The sequence below is a fragment of the Salvelinus fontinalis genome, chromosome 33 (genome assembly GCF_029448725.1).
Source record: "Salvelinus fontinalis isolate EN_2023a chromosome 33, ASM2944872v1, whole genome shotgun sequence".
In the NCBI taxonomy this organism is placed as follows: Eukaryota; Metazoa; Chordata; class Actinopteri; order Salmoniformes; family Salmonidae; genus Salvelinus; species Salvelinus fontinalis.
This window is the reverse complement of record NC_074697.1, coordinates 51,152,708-51,175,888: the sequence shown is the minus strand read 5'-3', so window position 1 is coordinate 51,175,888 and position 23,181 is coordinate 51,152,708. Positions and strand designations below refer to the sequence as shown.

At 45.3% G+C, this 23,181-nt stretch overlaps 1 protein-coding gene across 1 annotated transcript in view; it reads right to left on the bottom strand.

The window, feature by feature from the left end:
* The window catches only part of LOC129832500 (serine/Arginine-related protein 53-like), a gene marked incomplete at its 3' end in the record, with an annotated part of 156,829 nt that overhangs the window by 83,202 nt on the left and 50,446 nt on the right, over nt 1-23,181 (bottom strand). Inside the window, 1 exon segment of the mRNA XM_055896622.1 lies at nt 13-49. Coding sequence (XP_055752597.1) covers nt 13-49 — 37 coding nt within the window.

The following is a 23,181-nucleotide window of genomic DNA, read 5'->3' as shown; positions in this document are numbered from 1 at the left end:
ATTAGAACTTACCAGATGTTCTAATGCTGCTTTGATGCAGGTGCTGTCCCTGCAACACAAGAACACATTTCCTCCTCGTTAAATAAAGTGTGGGCTACGACTCTTTAAATATAAAAAGGGATCACACAGACGCTACAACAGGCATGCGCACGCACATGCACACACACACACACAGAGCGAGAGACACACACACACACACCCCACTCCTAACCCCCACCCCTCTTTCCATCGCCGGTGTAACGCTAATAATTGCTGTTTATCAAGGGGTGTTGTTCATTTGGTGTTTTAAAGGGAGAAGCATTTCAAAGGAGGCCTGTCTTCCTCTGTCAGAGACTGTGCTATCATTTCAATGCAGAGTGTTAGAGAGGGAACACACACACACAGGGAACAAACAATCGCTCTGGGCAACCAAAATGTGATACCATTAGGATAAAGATAATACTCTGTGTGTGTGCGCATGTAATCTGAAGGTATAGTAATTGCTGTACAAGACATGATACTCAGCTGGTTACAGGTAACTTTCCATGAAATTGTCCCTTTCCCCTGATCCCATCTGTTTGAACAATTACAGGCTACATTCTGGCCATTTAGCAAACGCTCTTATCCAGAGCGACTTACAGTCAGTGCATTCGACTTAAGGTAGCTATGTAAGACAACCACATATCAGAGTCATTACAAGTCAACTTTCCTCTATAAAGTGGCTATCAGCAAAATCCGTGCTAGTAAGAAAAGACAACTGCAAGTGAAAAAGAAAGGCAAGAACAAGTTGGCAAACACCCTACATCCAGTCAGAGAGGAAGAGACGAAGCGAGAGGTTTTACTCCGCCCAAAATCTGTCCACGAAGCACGGAATTTTTGTATGGAGGTCAATGACAATGTCGAATTTGGTAATCAGAAAAAGTAATCGCTAATTTTCTACGTTTTTTATTTTATTTTATTTTACCGTTATTTTACCAGGTAAGTTGACTGAGAACACGTTCTCATTTGCAGCAACGACCTGGGGAATAGTTACAGGGGAGAGGAGGGGGATGAATGAGCCAATTGTAAACTGGGGATTATTAGGTGACCATGATGGTTTGAGGGCCAGATTGGGAATTTAGCCAGGACACCGGGGTTAACACCCCTACTCTTACGATAAGTGCCATGGGATCTTTAATGACCTCAGAGAGTCAGGACACCCGTTTAACGTCCCATCCGAAAGACGGCACCCTACACAGGGCAGTGTCCCCAATCACTGCCCTGGGACATTGGGATATTTTTTAGACCAGAGGAAAGAGTGCCTCCTACTGGCCCTCCAACACCACTTCCAGCAGCATCTGGTCTCCCATCCAGGGCCTGACCAGGACCAACCTTGCTTAGCTTCAGAAGCAAGCCAGTAGTGGTATGCAGGGTGGTATGCTGCTGGCTTATTTGATCAAATAGAAAGTTTCGTAATGGTTAGGTTGTTACGAATGCACTGATATAAGTGGCATTTCGGCAACATACCCAAGAACAACTTTATATCGGAGTTGTTCCCGTTGTCAGAGATAGATAGAGGACTCATCATGGATATAACCCGTTTAGCATGGACATTGCAATTCAGGGCTTCCACCATTTTAAAAGTAGTCAACTGGGTGGGGATTCCTATGAGATGGGAGCAATCAGCCAATGAAGAAGAACATTTACTACTTTAAAATGGACAAATCCTCAGTCGCACTGCCCATGCTGTCAAGGACACTATAATGGCACAGATACAAAGATGAGTGCTCTATCTACCTCTATGGCCTGTTGTTCACACTCGTATCTGCCCTCTCATTGGCTAGAATAGTCCCACCTGATCTTGCCTCCTCCTTCCATCTATGAGGACATGTATTTCCATTATTGTGTGGTCACTCAAATATCTTGTCAATATAATAGACAATCTTTGATCAAATTCCCCCTATGACGCTCCCAGTTCTCTATCAGTCTTACAGTCAGTGTCCCAAATGGCACCCTACTCCCTTTAAAATGCACTACTTTTGACTAGAGTCAAAAGTAGCGCACTATAAAGGGATCAGGGTGCCATTGGGATGCAACCATGACCAAAATTGGTCCTGATTGCATCAAAAAGGGGCTTTGCTTAATCAAAAGAAAAACATACAAACAGAAAAATAATTGGCTTAATTGTTAACCTTCCACAGACAAGACAGGCTGATGATATGCGTGTGTGTATGCGTGTGTGTGTGTGTGTGTGTATGCGCGCGCGTGTGTGTGTGTGTGTGTGTGTGTGTGTGTGTGTGTGTGTATGCGTGTGCGTGTGTGTATGCGTGTGCGTGTGTGTATGCGTGTGCGTGTGCGTATGCGTGTGCGTGTGTGTATGCGTGTGCGTGTGTGTATGCGCGCGTTGCCCTGATGTTTCCTGAACTTTGCCATGCTAATAACCCTACCACTACAGAAGGGGAAACGGTGTGCTTATTACCGAGGAATAATTAATACAAATGTATGCATTATTATTATTATCAGTGTAGCAGCATCCACCGAATGGAGAGAGGGGGAGGGGGGAAAACAGTCGATTTAAAAAAGCAAATTGGCAGTAAATAATAGATGCATTTTTGGCACATTTCAAAATTGTAGCAGAGGAAATCAAAAGATCAAGAGAAAGCAAACAGTTCCCCCCTCCCTCTCCTCCCCCGCACTGCCCCCCTCTCTGCTGACAACCCATACGCTGGCCATGGCAGGCCTTTCGGTTTGTGTGCGTGCGTGCTCATGTGAGTGTGTGCACGTGTGAGAGAGATAGAGACAGAGAGAGAGGAGAGGAGAGGAGAGGAGAGGAGAGGAGAGGAGAGGAGAGGAGAGGAGAGGAGAGGAGAGGAGAGGAGAGGAGAGGAGAGGAGAGGAGAGGAGAGGAGAGGAGAGAGAGGGGAGGGGGGTCTTATCGACAGACTTCAGCTCCTAATGTAGCATCACAGTGTAAATCTACACCATTTCTAAAATTACCACTGGCCGCCTTGGCAGGGAAACTCAATCAAATCTCTCCTCTCTCTCTGCCACCATGTTGCCCCCCCTCCCCCATACCTATGTCCCTAACCACCTTTCTCCTAATTGTTACGATGGTACCCCGATACCACCCCCCCAAGCGGCACAAAGCTAATCTGCGATTTCGCATCTCCTCCACAACAAAAAGACAATTCAGTCGAGTTGTTCATTCCTGCATCAGTCACAGGCTGAGCCTGTCAACACTTAAGAAAATCGTCATCTAGTTTTTATTACATTACATTGGCCGTAACACACTGCCCGCATTTATTATACATGAGCTGCCTGGGAGGAAAGAAACAGGCAGACATTTGTTACCACGGTGACAGTGTGCTGTAATCCCCTAATGAAGCGCAATTAAAGGGAAACAATTTTACATGGAGCAAGAGCTGGGGCCGCAGTAAATTATGCTCCCACACTCTCATTCTCTTTCTACTCTCTCCTCGCTCTTTCCCCCTCCATATCTGTCCCTCTCTCTGTCTACCTACTGTATCTCGAGGCATAGTTTTTCTCTCCCTCCTCCCTCTCCCTCTCAATGGCTAGTGCTGTCATGACTTCATCAATACCCCCCCCCCCCCCCCCCCCCCCCCATCCCAGGACCGAAGGGACAGCTCATTCCATTAGAGGCCTCTAGGCCAGAGGGAAACACAAGACAGGAGGATCATGTTATTGGCAAATGAATACAGAACAAGCCGTACACAGAGAGAGGAGGACTCACACAGGGCCCTTTAACACTCTCCATCTCTTTTTCTAAACATCATATTCTCTCTCTCTCTCTCTCAGCAGGTCTGTGGGGACTCCTGGGTTTTTTCCTTCTCCTTCCCTCACCACTCCATCCATCCATCCCCGTCTCCCTCCATCCCTCTGTCCCTCCCTCTGCCTTCAACGCGGCCGCATCGATTTCTGAATTAGGCCTGCAATATTAAATAATTAATATACTTGCCATGATTTATGTTTTGCATTAGCCCAATATTAGGTTATCAATCAAAATCCACTTGGTTTAATGTAATAATATTGAAAAAGTGTCAGGGGCTGTTCATCCAATTTGTATTTGAGGCAGCGCAGATAGTAATGTTGGTGTAACACAAGGCCGCCGAGATGGAAGTGGCTGGTTCTACATGCACAGGAGGCAAACTAGAGGAGAGGAAGAGAGGAAAAGAGAGAGACAGATGAGGAGGAAAGGAGACAGAGGAGAGAACGAAAGAGTGAGTGATGGAAAGATAGAGCGGGAGGTAGGAGTTGGCACTGTGGACTCCACCCTGCACAAGCTCGACCGGTCTCGAATGTTTCATAGTGGTTTGTTTCATGTTATTTTAATAACAATCAGTGAGACAGTGTAGGGGTGACCGTGTAACATCACTTCCCCTTTAGGTAAAACTAAATCAGCCGCAGCCACACCACCGTAACACACACACGGTATGACATACTAGGGTAGCAAATTCCGGTAGCTTTCTCAAAATTCCCAGGTTTACCAAAGATCCCGGTTCTTCAATTATTTCTGTATAAGTTTCATGGAATTTTGCAACACTATGGGATACTAATAACATGCAGATATGCTTATATGATTGAATATCTTATCTATGAGCCAGTCTACATTAGTTGTGAGCCACACACAGTAACTACACTGAACAAAAATATAAACGCAACAACTTCAATGATTTTACTGAGTTAAGGTTCAAAAAACCAGTCAAATTGAAATTAATTCATTAGGCCCTAACCTATGGATTATGGGAATACAGATATGCATCTGTTTGTCACAGATACAGTACCTTAAAAAAAAAGTTGGGGTATGGATCAGAAAACCAGTCAATATCTGGTTCTACCACCATTTGCCTCATGCAGTGTGACCCATCTCCTTTGCATAGAGTTGATCAGGGTGTTGATTGTGGCCTGTGGAATGTTGTGCCACTCTTCTTCAATGACTGTGCGAAGTAACTGGATATTGGTGGGAACTGGAACACGCTGACGTACACGTCGATCTAGAGCATCCCAAAACATGCTCAACGGGTGACATGCCTGGTGAGTACGCAGTCCATGGAAGAACATGGACAGATTCCAGGATTCGTGTACAGATCCTTGCGACATGGCTGTGCATTATCATGCTGAAACATGAGGTGATGGCATCAGAAGAATGGCATGAAAATGGGCCTCGGGAACTCGTCACGTATCTCTGTGTGTAGCTTATGCCTGCCCATACCATAACCCCACCGCCACCATGAGGCACTCTGTTCACAACGTTGACATAAGCAAACCACTCACCCACACGACGCCATATACTCTGTCTGCCATCTGTCCGGTACAATTGAAACCGGGATTAATCCGTGAAGAGCAGACTTCTCCAGCTTGCCAGTGGCCATCGAAGGTGAGCATTTGCCCACTTCAGTCGGTTAAGACACCGAACCGCCAAATTGGGCAACCCCGGCAACAGAGCCGTAAACCAACAGCATCGAAGGAAAGGAACAAATAAAAAAAATAAAAATGTAAACTTGGTCCTGTGTTTGTTCCTGAAAAAAGTGTCATTATTTATCCCTACTTAATGAAGTAAAAGAGGACAAACAAGTCAATGCGTTAGAAAGAGCTCCATTTAATGCTTGGCCCGCTGCAAGTCCCGCCTTATCCATCTCCTCATTGGTTTTTAGGAGCATATACCCACGTGGGTGATTGAAAGATGAACTGAGGTCCACACTCCAGTCGGTGGTGATAATGCACCTTAAAGTTGGTTGCCAACCGCCATATAAGTTAAATAAATAAATATATAAATAAATATAAAGTCCATAGAAGAAGAAGAAGCCTGAAGGAGGAGAGTCTACTAGAAACGAACTCGGTTTACCCTTTTATCTGTGGATTCATTGTCGGAGTAGAGGACCTTGTGCATTTCAGGTAAAATAACAACCCAATGTTTATATCCCAGGACAAATTAGCTAGCAACAGCAAGCTAGCTCGCTACGTTTCCATAAATGTTTAATTATTTTCGACCTGTCCCCAAATTAATATAGTTGGTTCAGAGTTCGTTTTGATATTTCAACTTGCGTGCCCTGATTGTGTCTGGTGTGGGTGGACAAAATCAACATGCGCGCGATAGAGCAGGCGGACGCACACGCCCGGTCTAGTCAGCATATCAGTCTAATGTTTGGCCTTGTCAGCAACATTAGCCCACATCTACATCTCTCTCCCCGATCTACCTCGCTCTCCCTCTCTCTCCCCCATCTCCCACTCTCTCCCCCATTTACCTCGCTCCCCTCTTTGTCACGTATTCCCTCTACTTGACATGGCGGAGATGAATACCTTGAGTCAGAGTGAATGAAGGCGACAGAGGGACTTGAGGTGCAAAGGAAGGAAAGCCATTGGATTTTCCAGAGGGGTAACAGAAGCGTCTATTAGTTCAGTGCTCATCGGTGTAAAGACACCATGTATTAGGAGGACAGCTTGGACCATATGAGGACATCACGTGTTAGGAAGACAAAACGCATCAAACGGACACCCATGTATTACAAGGACAGTGCAAGCCCCTTGCAATAACCAAACAGTAGAAAGCTAAGCCACACACACACCTGTATAGCTGATTCAAAGCTCTGTAGACGTTTGCTCATACTTCGTACACACTCTCCCCTCATCATGAGTTAAACACTACACAACCCACCACAAGGTACCAATATATCACCAAACAAGGCATAAAAGCAATAAACTTGTCACCACAAGACGGGGTACCCTCTACGAAGGCAGACGCAGAGACAGCTCCTAGAAAATGAATCGGGGGTGGGTAAGATGACTGCTGTCAAATATCAGAGGAAAGAGAGATATTGTCAGGCACCTGATTAACAGATGTCGGGAATGTGTGTTAAAGGAGAGAGACAGAAAGAAAGTTAGAGAAAGAAAGAAATAATGAGAGAGAGGGGAAGAAAGAGAGTAGAAAGCGTGAAAGAGGGCGACAGACAGAAAAAGACAGAGAGGAGTGGGTGACGGTGTGTAGGAGAAGTCATCATATTATCAGTCAGGGTGACGTCGCACCTCATCAACCAAGCATGTCATTGAGCATTCATATGTTGTTAGACACCTGATAAACACGGCGGGAATGTTTATTAAAGGGGGGAGGGGGGGGAGAGAGAGAGAGAGAGAGAGCAGAGAGAGAGCGAAGAGAGCAAGAGAGAACAGGAGAGAGAGAGCGAAGAGAGCAAGAGAGAGAGAGAGCGAGAGAGAGAGCGAGAGAGAGAGCGAGAGAGAGAGCGAGAGAGAGAGCGAGAGAGAGAGCGAGAGAGAGAGCGAGAGAGAGAGCGAGAGAGAGAGCGAGAGAGAGAGCGAGAGAGAGAGCGAGAGAGAGAGCGAGAGAGAGAGCGAGAGAGAGAGCGAGAGAGAGAGAGAGAGAGAGAGAGAGAGAGAGAGAGAGAGAGAGAGGTGTGACGGAGAGGAGGCTTATCCAACCAACGCAGGGTCCACTGATCAACTCTCTCCTCACATTCAAGTACTCTGATGCCGGTGGCGGCAGCATGTTGGTGAATTAACGGTGTCTGTGTGCGTTTGTGCACGTGGTTTGAATGGAATAAAGTGACTAGAAGAGGTACTAGGCTGTCACTGTACAATAAGATATGAACGACTCCTCTCTCAATACCTGATTGTCATCTCCATAGCTCCGTTTGAATAGGTCCCCACCAATTTCAATTGTACTCCTGTGCGTATACACAGAGAGATAGTAGCTCTTAGTTGTACAACTGACTAGGTATCCCCCTTTCCCTTGGATTTCTCCTGTTTAAACTGTTAAGAAGATAGGGGAAGGAGGAAGGGATGGCGGGGCTAAGATAATGAATGGTATGACCGGAGCAGGGGCTGTCACTTGTTCCCCTCTACAATGGAAGCACAGACAAAAGTCAGGGGCAGCGTCCCAAATGGCACCGCATTCCCTTTATAGTGCACTACTCCTGACCAGAGCCCTATGAGTCCTGGTCAAAAGTAGTGCACTATATAGGGACTATGGTTCCATTCGGGAATCAGATTATGTTTTTAAATCAGATCAGTGTGCCCCCCTGACACAGAGTCACACCTCCTCTCTCCAAGCTCACTGGACACAATGTACTACTCATAGCAACAACAAAAAAGCATAATCCCCAAAATAACTCCATTAAAAGTGGGATAACCCATTCTCCACTTTAGGTTGCTCCCAAAAAAAAGGGTTAAGTGCAATCAATAAGGTTTAATAACACCATCAATAACACCATTGTGTTTACCCAATAAATTACTGGGAGGTTATACATATGGAGTATGTGACTGTCTGTTTTATTTACAGCGTAAGGTTGAAAAAAAAAAACAATATCATTTGTTTGATTCATTGATTCATTGAGTGAATGAGTGAGTGACGAGTTAACACTAAGAGTTAGAGGGAGTTGTGAGAGGGCGTTTAAGAGAGAGCAGGTCAGTGAGAGCGTTACCAGGGGAGACCTGACAGTCCACTAGTTCATTGCACATTAATAGTTTAGCGAGATGAGGGGCGCACCACTTAATAATCAAGCAGGATCAAAGCCCTGCCTTATGACTTAGACAACTGCTCCAGGGTCAAATTGGTTACCTTCACCATTGTCACTATCACCATCATTCTCGTCATCATCACCGTCACTATTGTCAATATCGCCAGCGTTCTCAAAATCGTCATCTATTCTAGTATCTCGCGTAACTTTCTCAACACACTCCCATCCTTCTTGTCACTGCCTGTAAGTGTAACTGAGGCACTGGTGAGGCACTGGTGGATCACAGAACACAGTATAGACCAAGAAGACTATCCAAATGAATGAAGTAAGAGGCTAGTGTTTCCCTGTCCCTCTTCTTCTTTCCCTCTGCCTTCGGAAAGTACTCAGAACTCTTGACTTCTTCCACATTTTGTTACGTTACAGCCTTATTCTAAAATTGATTAAATACATTTAAAAAATCCGCAATCTACACACAATACCCCATAATGACAAAGCTGAAACAGGTTTTTAGAAATGTTTGCAAATTTACTAAAAATACAAACGTATAAAGACCCTTTGCTATGAGACTCGAAGATTGAGCTCAGGTGCATCCTGTTTCCATTGATCATCCTTGAGATGTTTCTACAACTTGATTGGAGTCCACCTGTGGTATATTCAATTGATTGGACATGAATTGGAAAGGCACACACCTGTCTATACAAGGTCCCACAGTTGACAGTGCACGTCAGAGCAAAAACCAAGCCACGAGAAAGAAGGAATTGTCCGTTGAGCTCCGAGACAGGATTGGGATGAGGCACAGATCTGGCGAAGGGAACCAAAACATTTCTGCAGCATTGAAGGTCCCCAAAAACACAGCGGCCTTCATCATTCTTAAATGGAAGAAGTTAGGAACCAGCGAGACTCTTCCTACAGCTGGCCACCCGGCCAAACTGAGCAATTGGGGAAGAAGGGCCTTGGTCAGGGAGATGACCAAGAACCTAATTGTCACTCTGAGAGTGACAATCTCTATGGAGATAGGAGAACCTTCCAGAAGGACGAAAGCCACTCCTCAGTAAAAGGCACATGACAGCCCACTTGGAGTATGCCAAAAGGCACCTAAAGACTCTCAAACCATGAGAAACAAGATTATCTGCTCTGATGAAACCAAGATTGAACTCTTTGGCCTGAATACAAAGCGTCACGTCTGGAGGAAACATGACACCATCCCTACGGTGAAGCATGGTGGTGACAGCATCATGCTGTGGGGATGTTGTTCAGCGGCAGGGACTGAGAGACTGGACAGGATCGAGGCAAAGATGAATGGAGCAAAGTATAGAGAGATCCTTGATGAAAGCGCTCTGGAGCAGGTTCAGGACCTCAGACTGGGGTGAAAGTTCACCTTCCAACAAGACAACGACCCTAAGCACACAGACAAGACAAAGCAGGAGTGGCTTCGGGGGAAAGTCTCTGAATGTCATTGAGAGGCCCAGCCAGAGATCGGACATGAACCCGATCAAACATCTCTGGAGAGACCTGAAAATGCTGTGCAGCAATGCTCCCCATCCAACCTGACAGAAGTTTTTATTTCTCCCCAATTTTGTGGTATCCAATTGGTAGTTACAGTCTTGTCTCATCGCTGCAACTCCCGTACGGACTCGGGAGAGGTGAAGGTCGAGAGCTGTGCGTCCTCCGAAACACAACCCAACCAAGCCGCAATGCTTCTTGACACAATGCCCACTTCACCCGGAAGCCAGCCGCACCAATGTGTTTCGGAGGAAACACTGTACACCTGGTGACTGTGTCAGCATGCACTGCGCCCGGCCCTCCACTGGAGTCGCTAGCGCGCGATGGGACAAGGACATCCCTGCCGGCCAAACCCTCCCCTAACCTGGGGGATGCTGGGCCAATTGTGCGCCGCCCCATGGGTCTTCTGGTCACGGCCGGCTGCAACAGAGCCTGAACATAAACCCAGAATCTCTAGTATTAGACCACTGTGCCACTCGGGAGGCCCCAACCTGACAGAGTTTGATAGGATCTGCAGAGAAGTGTGCCAGGCTTGTAGCGTCATACCCAAGACGACTCGATGCTGTAATCGCTGCCAAAGGTGCTTCAACAAGTACTGAGTAAAGGATCTGAATACGTATATATCTTGTGATTTTGCTATTCATTGCAAATGTTTGTGGACCTATGTATCCGAATTGTGTCTATGATCGTATGCTCTCCATAAATGTAATATTTCAGTTTTTTATTTTTAATAAATTAGCCAACATTTCTAAAAAAACTGTTTTTGCTTTGTCATTATAGGGTGTTGTGTGTAGGTTGATGAGGGAAAATAACTATTTAATCAATTGTAGAATAAGGCTGTAACGTAACAAAATGTGGAAAAAGTCAAGGGGTCTGAAAACTTCCTGAATGCACTGTAGGAGACCATCACACAGTCACAGTGGAGCCCTATTGAAAAGCCACTGTGTCACACAAATACAATCATCTGGAGGCGAAAGAAGCGCGCACCTGTTTAGGCGAGGTGCTGGCCAGCAAAGTCAAAGGACACGCACTGGTGTCTGGAATCATGGCCGGGTGTGGCTTGATATCATTGGTTAATTTACAGATATAAATAGAACATATAAAAACATAAAAATGGAGAGCATACGATCATAGACACAATTCGGATACATAGGTCTACAAACATTTACAATGAATAGCAAAATCACAAGATATATTCTATTTATATCTGTAAATGAATGAATGATATCAAGCCACACCCAGCCATGATTACAGACACCTGTGTGTGTCCTTTGACACTATATAAGCTAGTGACCCGCAGTGTTCGTCATTATCCCCTGATGAAGACAGCTTGTCTGCCCAAGCGTTGGTTATTAGGTTATTCAGTTACTGCATCTGAGCTTCTAGAGTGTGCGGCTCTCCTTTTCCCCTTTTCTCCTTTACACAAATACTGAACACCTGGGATGAGGGCAGCCACTGATTAAACACTCACCCCTGGACCGAATCACACATTATTCACCCCGGGCCACGGAGCCACAGAGAGAATAGACCCAGGCATCAAGACTCCTTTACTACATCAGTCCATTGGCTCCAGCTCACTGGTGGTGGAAGGAGTTTAATTATAAAGCTATGTTTTATAGAAAATGTACTTATTTCTAAAGGAAAGGATGGGGAGGGGGAAGCAGGAAGGACAAAGAGCAAAAAAGACAGATAGGAAGGGGGGGAAGAGAGAGAGGGAGAGACAGAGAGAGAGAAATCAATCCCCTCCCTGGTTCCTTCAATAGCCAGAGTCCTTTTCGTGTCGCCTCAATTAGAAACTTTGCCTAATCAGAAAAAAACTCCCTATTATGGAATGAGAAACAATGCCACGCTCTCACTCCCAAACATTTTGTCCTCCCTCCAAAAAAACCGACTCCATAGATTGAAAACACTTTTCGTACACAAAGAAGAACGCGCGGCGGTATAGAGGAGCGGAGGGGATGCTTCGTCGTATTGAAATCACACGTGGAAATCTTTTGGCCTGCGTACGTCGCAGACCCCAGAAACTGATGGGGAACAATGGTGCACCGAGCACAGCATCTGTCATGGCAGAATATAAAAAGATTATCTTGGCAAAAAAAAGGAAGAAGGGAAAAAAGAAAAGGAGGGGAGGATGAGGGCTCTAATTCATTAGCGAACCAGGCCCCACTGTTCGGCTTCTATTTCAGGCTGCCGGTGAGTGCCAGGAGTTAACAAGTAATCAGTTTCAAATCCTTCCCTTCAATTGTACACTACACCCTCATATGACTCTCTACAGGGGCAGAGGGGGGAATAGCAATCTGCCGGGGCAGCATACGCACACACATATCTTAACGCACGGACAGACACACACCTTAACACACACAAACACAAACCTTGACATGCGAACACACACCTTAAAACACGTAGGCCTAGTGTGCACTGTACAATACGCACTGACACACACACACACGATGGAGACAACGTGACATAAGGAGGCAACAGATAAAGAAAACACCAACAAGGAGCTGAAAGGATGTGACGGTGTGGATGTAGAAGAGAAAGAGGAGGTCCCTGAACAGAGGTGTTCTTGGCCTGGTGTCTGCTTGGGGCCATTGCCTGAGAGGCTGTGTTGATGACTCTACTGCTGAGTCCATTGTTCTCTCTCTCTCTCTGCCTCTCTCGTCTCTTTCTTTCTTCCTCCCTAACTCTGTCTCTTTCGGTCTTTCTTTCTCTCTCTCCCTCTTGACCTGTGCAGGCCCGAGGCCCTCTGAGGCCCCTTGTCGAGGAGCGTTCATTCTCCTTCTCCTCTCAGTAATCTGGCAGCTCCAACATGGTTCTACTGGACAACCAGCCACACAGCAACACCGACACCCCCCCTCCTTTCTGCCACTCACTCTCTCCCTGGTCAGGTAAACAATACACTAACCTCCGGCCTACTGTGTGTCTCTGTGTGTATGTGTGTGTGTGGAAGTATCACTCACACTCACAAACACACCTGATTTAGCCCAGCAGGCTTGCCCAGCTGAGTGACTGAGCAGCGCTCGGGGGCCATATTGTTTTGTCTTTCTGACCGACGGACAGAACGAGAGGAAGAAAGGAGAAAAAGAGAGACTTACGGTGCCTGCTGAGTGCATGCACAGCGGCGAGAGAGAAAGGCATCGACTAGGCCCAGATGATATGAATAACAATAAGGCTGAGGCGCGATATGGTCTCTCTCGGCCCTGATAACCTGCAGACCGTCGGGCCCCCACCCGTCCCACTCACAGTGAGTCAGGCTTTGAGGCCACTTATCCTGGCTGTACACTTGTAAGGGAGAGCCGGGATAATCACCCTAATCTAATTAGGGTTAAAGAGGGCCATGACTGACGCACCGCGCCGTCCAGCCGACACCTCCACTGGCCCAAATCCTGTTTGCATCAGAAAAATAAGGTTGTCATATTGATTATGCAAACGAGAGGCTAACGGGTATAGCCCCTGTCGCTACCGGGCTCTCCTGCCAGACGGCTGCAGCTGACAGCGGACTAGCTGGGCAGCAGCAGGAGAGAGAGGGAGGGAGAGAGGGAAAGAGTGAGAGAGGTGGGGGGGGATTAGCCTGTTTGGTGCAGTGGTTTAGGCCAATTTGTGTCCTCCATCTCTCTTGCTCCAGTTTTTTACCAACATTTTAAAAAATATATACACGTTTTCCTTATGCATCTCTTTTCTTGTCTAAAGAAAGTCTATGTCAAGTCTGTTAACCTATTGCAGTAGAGTATAGGCTATTCAGTGGATTGGGAGAGGAAAGTCCTTTTCCAGTCCTTTTCCCCTCCATCGTCATGGAGATTAGGAGTAGGCCTATACGTGGCTGTTGGTCGGGAGATAAACTCAACCAAGCAGACGTATCACTCTCTCTCGTATTACCGCCACGACCTTCATTAACCTCAACCCCTTTTCCTTTTTTTCATTTCTCCTACAATAAAAATGACAGCCCCTCTTTCAGTATTAGACTGATACAGAAATACGATGAAAGGAAGTCCCTCTTCACTAATGCAGCCAACCAGGGCCCTGCCACTCCCCTCCCATACAATCACACAATAACCAATTAGCCTTAGCGTGTTCAAACACTGCAGCTAATTGTCCCTGCTCATGTGACAGGGGACTTTGTGTCATCTTTGTCTTATTAGAATTGATACATTTGAAGTAGACAATCGAGGAGACTTAATTAAAGAATGTTGGGGGGGGGGGGGGGGGGGGGGGGGGGGGTGAGAGAGAGGTAGAGTGTAAAAAATAGAAATAGAGAGATAAGGAGAGTGAGTCTGTGCGAGACGACAGTAGGCCTGAGGTCAGTGTCGTTTTTAGATGACCAGGGAGAGAGTGGCAGAGAGAAAAGAGGGAGGTGTCAGTGTTGCAGGTTGTACAGTAGTACAATGTCGTGGTGGTGCCATATTACTCAGGGGAGAACGAGAATGCTCAAACCCTACATACCAACCCAAAGCGCTCAGTTCCGCCACCTCTGGTCTCTTGGCCCTCCAAACCCCTACAGGAGGGCCAAGGACAGGACAGCGGAGTCCCTCCCTTCGAAAATGTCTGAAACCCGACCTTTCTGGAGAGTATCTTAAATAACTCAGAGCTTCCAACCCCCATCCAAAATGTATTATTATTATTTTTTAAATTACGTATTTCCCCACGAGCACTGACTTTGCTGATAGTAGCTTCATCGAGGAAAAGTTTTACTTACTATGACATGTGGTTGTCTCACCTAGCTACCTTAAGATGAACGCACTAACTGTCGCTCTGCTCAATGGCTAAAACGACAATGTAAAAATAAACAACCCTACATACACAGTCATAGAGATCCTATCATTCACAATTGGTGCCCTACATGCAATTCAATGCACAAAGTAGTGTACGTGAAAACAGAGAAAGGGAGCTGGGCTCGGTCCCTCTGAGAGTGTGAGCGAGCGAGCGAGCGTGTGTGTGTGTGTGTGTGTGTGTGTGTGGTGTTGCAGTAACTCACGCGTGTTGACACCTAAAAGACAGAGCTTGTTAATAATTCTGCATGCCACCCAGCTCACGGCTAATTGCATTCATATAACGGCACCTTGTAAAAAGACGACTCAGATCCTCTCGTGTGTGTGACGTGCAGACTCGCACACAGATTCTCACACACACACACACACACACACACACACACACACACACACACACACACACACACACACACACACACACACACACACACACACACACACACACACACACACACACAACCTGGGATAGGGTGTGTACCTGATATTCATAGACCACTAAGAAGGCCCAAACACTCCAGACTGTGTGTGTACGCAGTGTGTGTGTACGTGTTTGTGCACGTACGTGTACCTGTGCGTGCGTGCGTGCGTGTTCTGCTCACTCACTGAAGTTGTCAGGTGTCATAACACCAGCTTTTGCTTAATTTATCAATTTGATATACGTCTGTGTGAAATTAAAACGTGGCTGATTTTCTGGCCCTGTGTTTTCCGTAGGGAAATAAAACCGCTGTGTGTGTGTGTGTGTTATGGTGACGTTGTCCAAAAAGGGCTCCCCTAGACCGATGTCTGAAGTCTGTCGACACTAGCAAACACATACATAAGGAGAAGTAGGTGAATAATGTCTCTGTTGATTAGGGAACTGAATCACATGTATAATATTTATACACTTCATACTTTCCCTCCAAAAGTTCTAGCTGTGAATGGGAGAGTTAGCGAGGGAGAGGCAGGGTCATGAAGAAAGAAAGAGTTGGGAAGAGGGGGAGGATGAAGGACAACAAGAACACCCTAGCGTCAGAACTACACTAGTCCATCTCATACAGGGCATTCGGAAAGTATTCAGACTGCTTCCCTTTTTCCACATTTTGTTACATTACAGCCTTATTATAAGTTAGATTTTTTTTTATATTATCCCTACACACACAATAACCCATCATGACAAAGCGAAAACAGGTTCAGAAATGTTTGCAAATGTATTAAAAATAAAAAACTGAAATATCACATTTCCATAAGTATTCAGACCCTTTGCTATGAGACTCTAAATTGAGCTCAGGTACATCCTGTTTCCATTTATCATCCTTAAGATGTTTCTACAACTTGATTGGAGTCCACCTGTGGTAAATTCAATTGACTGGACATGAGTTGGAAAGGCAAGTTGGAAAGTGCATGTCAGAGCAAAAACCAAGCCATGAGGTCAAAGGAATTGTCCGTAGAGCTCCGAAACATATCTGGGGAAGGGTACCAAAATATTTCTGCAGCATTGAAGGTCCCCAAGGAACCACCAAGACCCATCCTAGAGCTGGCCGCCCGGCCAAACTGAGCAATCGGGTGATAAGGGCCTTGGTCAGGGAGGTGACAAAGAAACCAGTTCCTCTATGGAGATGGGAGAACCTTCCGGTAGGACAACCATCGCTGTAGCACTCCACCAATCAGGCCTTTATGGTAGAGTGGCCAGACGGAAGCCACTCCTCAGTAAAAAACAGAGCCCGCTTGAAGATTGCCAAAAAGCACCTAAAGGACTCTCAGACCATAAAAAAACAAGATTCTCTGGTCTGATGAAACCAAGATTGAACTCTTTGGCCTGAATACCAAGCGTCACGTCTGGAGGAAACCTGGCAGCATCCCTACGATGAAGCATGGTGGTGGCAGCATCATGCTGTGGGGGAAGTTTTTCAGTGGCAGGGACTGGAAGACTAAAGATGAACGTAGCAAAGTACAGAGATACCCTTGATACCCTTGATAAAAAACCTGTTCCAGAGTGATTAGGACCTCAGACTGGGGCGAAGGTTCACCTTCCAACAGGACAACGACCCTAAGCACACAGCCAAGACAACACAGGAGTGGCTTCGGGACAAGTCTCTGAATGTCCTTGAGTGGCCAAGCCAGAGCCCGGATTTGAACCTGATCGAACATCTCTGGAGAGACATGAAAATAGCTGTACAGCGACACTCCCCATCCAACCTGACAGTGCCTGAGAGGATCTGCAGAGACGAATGGAAAAACTCCCCAAATACAGGTGTGCCAAGCTTGCAGTGTCATACCCAAGAAGACTCGAGGCTGTAATCGCTGCCAAAGGTGCTTCAACAATGTACTGAGTAAAGGGTCTGAATACTTATGTAAATGTGATCAGTTTTTTTTTTTATACACTTTTTTTTTTTGTCATTATTGAATATTGTGTGTAGATAAATGTGGGGGAAACTATTGAATCAATATTAGAATAAACCTGTAACATAACAAAATGTGGAAAAAGTCAAGGGGTCTGGATACGACTATGAGATCAAACTATTGTTCTTCTCTTCTGTATCCTATTAAACCTTGTTCCTAACACTCCCCTCAGAATAACTAACAGAATAAAACACATACCAAGGGGGGCCAGTTGGGAAAACGTATCGCTTCATAAAGCAGTGCTCCGTTGATATCAGACGTCTCTATCCCGTGTAATATTCTGCCAAGCGTTTTTTTGTGCATTAGCGCTGTTTTATCACGCGGGAATATGATTTCATATGTCTCGCTGTCAAGGCGGAGTAGAATTTATGAAGTCAGGGTTAAGTATGTGTGGTGGAATAACTCTATTAGTGGAACCATCCGGATGGGAGGAGAGGAGCGGGCGGAGAAAGAGAGAAAGCGAGGGAAGTAGAGAGAGAGAGAGAAGCATTACCCCACGTGATGAATTTAACATTGGGGAAAGAAATCTAAACTTGAGTGGGACTGTGGGACTGGGAGAGAGGGAGGCAAGCTTCATAAGTGGAGCGTTAATGTTCAATAACAGCCGTTTGTGTGCGTGCGTCTGCCACTGAAATGAAACAACGGCGATTTGCTCAGCTGGATGCAGATTCGCTGTGAATAAAGTGGTGATGGGTTTGTGATTCTGTGCATAATGTGGTTGAGCATAATGTGGTTGAGCATAATATGGTTGAGTGTGTTGAGTGTGTTGAGTGTGTGTGTGTGTGTGTGTGTGTGCGCGCGCGTGCGTGCGTGCGTGCGTGCGTGCGTTAGGGATATGACAAATATAAATACATGTATTATCGGTTTTCCGTTAAAAAGATAAGAAAAATGCATAAAATTACATGTTTATTCACAATGCAACTGCACTGCTGCCAGCAACAGATTGGGTCTCATGGTGCGTCTCTTTCAGATGGTTAAGCATTGTACCTGTACTACCATTACTGTACCTGAATTCCACTTCGCAAAGTTTGCATTTCCGTCTCAAAGTAGTGCCATACAGGACTTTGCTGCTGTCGCTTGCCTTTCGCTGCCATTTTTCCAACTGTTAATGACGATGACGCAGTGGCGGAGAGCCGACTCCAAAATAAAGTATTCCTCGACTTCCATTTCTGAGTGTCAAGACTCTAGATTCAGTATTTCTGTAACGGAGGAGACTGATTAGTTGCTGTACTTCCGAGAACACAAACTTTCATAGCGAGCTTGCGAGGGACAGAGAGACAGGGGCACAGTATAGGCAGGTCGGCCACTAGGCAGACAGAGTCAGAACCGTGACCTGGGCCTATCTATCGGAAATTAAAAGCTGTATCTCGCAACGGAATGCTGTATATCACAATTTCTTGGCCTGCAATGTCTCACAACTTCAGTAAAGCAGGGCCTATCATCAATGAATAGGCTAGGATATTGAGATACAACACCTTTTCTCTCACACAGTCACACACAGTATCTGCACGGATTAACACTGTTCACAGAGGCTTTTGTTGAGCGTCGCACTTCAACGCTCTTAGGGGTCATTGTCCATTTGGAAGACCCATTTGCGACCAAGCTTTAACTTCCTGAGTGATGTCTTGAGATGTTGCTTCAATATATCCACATCATTTTCCTACCTCATGATGCCATCTATTTTGTGAAGTGCACCAGTCCCTCCTGCAGCAAAGCACCCCCACAACATGATGCTGCCACCCCCGTGCTTCACGGATGGGATGGTGTTCTTCGGCTTACAAGCCTCCACCTTTTTCCTCCAAACATAACGATGGTCATTATGGCCAAACAGTTCTATTATTGTTTCATCAGACCAGAGGACATTTCTCCAAAAAGTATGATCTTTGTCCCCATGTGCAGTTGCAAACCGTAGTCTGGCTTTTTTTGTGGCGGTTTTGGAGCAGTGGCTTCTTCCTTTCAGGTTATGTCGATATAGGACTTGTTTTACTGTGGATATAGATACTTTTGTACCTGTTTCCTCCAGCATCTTCACAAGGTCCTTTGCTGTTGTTCTGGGATTGATTTGCACTTTTCGCACCAAAGTACGTTAATCTCTAGGAGACAGACCGCGTCTCCTTCCTGAGCGGTATGACGCCTGCGTGGTCCCATGGTGTTTATACTTGCATACTATTGTTTGTACAGATGAACATGGTACCTTCGGGCATTTGGAAATTTCTCCCAAGGATGAACCAGACTTGAGATCTACAATTTTTTTTGTGAGGTCTTGGCTCATTTCTTTTGATTTTCTCATGATGTCAAGCAAAGAGGCACTGGGTTTGAAGGTAGGCCTTGAAATACATCCACAAATACACCTCCAATTGACTCAAATTACGTCAATTAGTCTATCAGAAGCTTCTAAAGCCATGACATAATTTTCTGAAATTTTCCAAGCTGTTTAAAGGCACAGTCAACTTAGTGTATGTAAACGTCTGACCCACTGGAATTGTGATACAGTGAATTATAAGTGAAATAATCTGTCTGTTAAATTGTTGAAAAATTACTTGTGTCATGCATAAAGTAGATGTCCTAACCGACTTGCCAAAACTATAGATTGTTAGCAAGAAATTCGTGGAGTGGTTGAAAAACAAGTTTTAATGACTCAAACCTAAGTGTATGTAAACTTCCAACTTCAACTGTATGTTAAGAAATCTCTTTCCCCCCCCTCTTAGTTCGGTGAAGACTAGTATTGCATGGCTACTGAGCCTAGCACAGGCATAACTGTTGTCTTTGTTTACCTACAGGTAATTCTGTACAACCAAACTTTTCAATGATGTAACTCACGCAAGCTGATCATAAGGCCTCACTCCACGGCTTAACAATTGGGGTAAATTACCTATCGAGTTTGCGTCGTCGAATGGGTTTGTTGGTTTCGTTTTGTCAGAAGATGCCCCTCCCTGTCTTTATCCTAAGGAACAATTTCAATGTCATTATTGGAAGCTCACTGGTGTAATTAGCAGAACAGGGCTAGCGAGCGGAGCGGCCAGCTTGGAGACCATTACAGCGGGCCCAGACTTATCTACCTACCCGATATAGGAGTGTTTTTCTTCGCTTTAATGCCTGGGAATTTCGTATTACAGGAAGAATGAACTCAAGCAATAATCATTCAAAAATGTATAAAGAGAGTATTGACAATAATAGCTTGATTGGTGTCATATCATTTAATATCATGATGAAATGATATTAGCTAGTATAGTAGCTTATAGATGGATTGGTGTGATGACTTGCTGTCATCTCTGTCGTCTCCTATAGCCCTGTTGTCTCCTGTAGTGAAATCCAGTGTCTCTGCTCATCCTCTAAGCAGCAGCACTGCGGCAGTGACAAAACTGACAGGTGGATCAAAGTCCCCGCTAAGCAGCTCCAGGTGGCTGTTTAGAGGTGTCGAGCACTTCGCCGTCTCTAGTTTAGTCCCTCTTTAACCCACTCATTTGTGGATGATACGCGTTGCTCCGTAACAAGCGATAAAGTGTTTCAAGGCGTATGTAAAACAATGCTTTCACTCAGGGTTAGGTTGTTTCTTGTTTTTGACAGCCCTAGCACCTTTTTCCTCCTCTCCCCCCTCGATTATTAGAGCCTGAGCAGGAAGTTATAATAATCTCGACATACGCGCGTACGCATGCACGCACTTTACACCTTCCACCCCTAATTTGCATCCAGGTTGCCGTGCCGGGTGGTGGGAGAGGAGCGGTGTGATACTAGGCGGTGTGTGTGTGTGCGTGCATGCGTGTGCATGGGGGGGCTCGGCAGTGCAGCCCTTTAGAGTGTCTGTCAAGATCAAAGCCCTTCCAGAGCTGCTGGCTGACACGCAGCCGTGTGTGGTGTTGTTTTCATTAAACATTTATCACACTCCTAGTATGACAGCAGGCAACTTGGATCTCGGGCAACATGTTTTCATGCAAAATGCATTGAAAAAGACGAGATCTTGTTGCCTTTCACACCACTGGCAAAGGGTAAACGGGTGATTGTGGAGGTGTGTGTGTGTATGAGCGCGTGCGTGCAAGTGCGAGTGTGTGTGCGTGCTGGATAGAGCGATATGGCCTAAAAATCATATATATAATAAATAAATAAAATGATAGGTATTCGCAATATATGTTTTTTTTTTAAATTATGTTCTCTCTAAATAAGCGTTGCTGTACAATTAATGGTCAAATACACTGCATTTCAAACAGTCTGCAATAACCGAATGAATTCAGGGCTTGTGAAATTATACCTCGACTAAATATAAGCTCTCCACAATCATAAGACTCACTAGTAATTACATATTTTATCAAAATAGTTTATCCTGCTTTTGTTTTGCAATAATCACTGATCTGACTATCAGGTCTTTATGAAAAGGCCCTTCTTTGTTACAAATTTAACTAGAACCATGCATAATGCACATTCACTAACTTCTTGTAGCGGGCATTAGGCTACAGAAAACTAACACAGATCTCATCAACAAACTCTCAAACCAACGTGCTGCGTGACTAGCCAGCTAATCTTTATATTTAAAGTTTAGCCAACTTGGGTCTATTTGCTAGCTAAAAATGTTCAACAGATGAATTGCTATGAACACACCCTTCTGTCTGTCTCCAACTGTTTGAAAAGCATGTTAGCCCGTCCACTTTGTTCATATGTTGAAAATCAAGTGGCCTACCTTATTTCTCAGAATGAGAACAAGCTGCCAATTCCTTATATACTGGTGTTTTATGCGTATTGCACATTTATAAAAACACAGACTAGACAGCTAGTATAAGAGTATTTGGCTAAAATGCTGCTAGTGGTACCCCTGGTACAGACAATGTTCATTGACACTCTCGTTTTAGTCGTGTCTGCTCTGCACGCAATCTTAGTACTTGAGACATAAAAAGAGTATCGTTAGAAAAGTGAACTTTCTCAATTACAGTAAAATAATGTCTCAGTGTGTTTTGGTGTCCATTCTGTTGGACCAAACCTCAAATGCAAATAGGGAGTAGAAACCACTTTTCAGAGAGGAAGATGTGACCTCTCAACTTTGTTGGCATGAAAGGCAGGGGGTGGGGCTTGGTGTGTGTGAACCATAGAGGAAGAGGGGAGGCGAAAAGGTTTCACTCTCGCTAAAAATCATTCCAAAATAAGGCCAATGTGTTTCTATGGGCTTATTTTGGACCTAAGCTTGTCGCTTGCCTTCTCGCATTTGGGACAACAACTCTCGTTGTTAGGGCGGAGACCTGCATCTCTTCATTATATATAGATCTCTGATGTAAATGGGGAGGTGCACACAGCACAGAGGAGCAAAAGAGACGAGACCAAAAATACAACATGAGAACAAGCGGACATAAACACTCAAAAACGGAAAATAATGAAATCTTGATTCTTGCAATACAGGCATTTGAAATATCGAATGAATTTAATATAAATCGCCCAGCCCTAGCATTGGAAGGGGGGCCCTAGAATCCCGATTCTGAATGCCTAGTTGAGGGTTGATAATGGCCAGAGATTGTGTGGTGGAGGGGGATGCATGGTATGTTTACCGGAAGGAGTAAATGCAAGCTGAAGGGGCGTGCATGTGTGTGTAGGACGCAGGGCCATGTTTACCCAGGCTACCCAATAGGGTCAGGAGGTCGGCAAAAATCCGGTCCTCATATTTACTGACCACCACTGACGCATGGACGCACGCACTTCACTGACAGCTTACTCTTAGGATTAAAGAAATGTACAGGTGCAATCTTTTATTTATTTTCTGCGCATCACAACACAGCTTACCACACCTGCCTGGATCAAAATCCCCCAGGGGAAAAATATTTTACTGCATTAAAATGCAATAACAAATGCCACGCGTCCTACTCATCATCACCAGGTAAATTAAAGTTATTTGGTGCCTGCCTTTCTCTCACGGATTTTGACCCAGGCGAGTGCAGCTTGATGTGCTGTGCTTTGAGCAAAAAAAAAAGACTGCACCTTAACTTGTTTCATTCAATGATTCTGAACTCAGACTTGAATGAGTAAATAGGCTAAATAGTAGACACAGGGCCTAGTCCACAATGTTTTCAAATCACTGTACCAAACGTACTCTTCTTCGACTTACTACC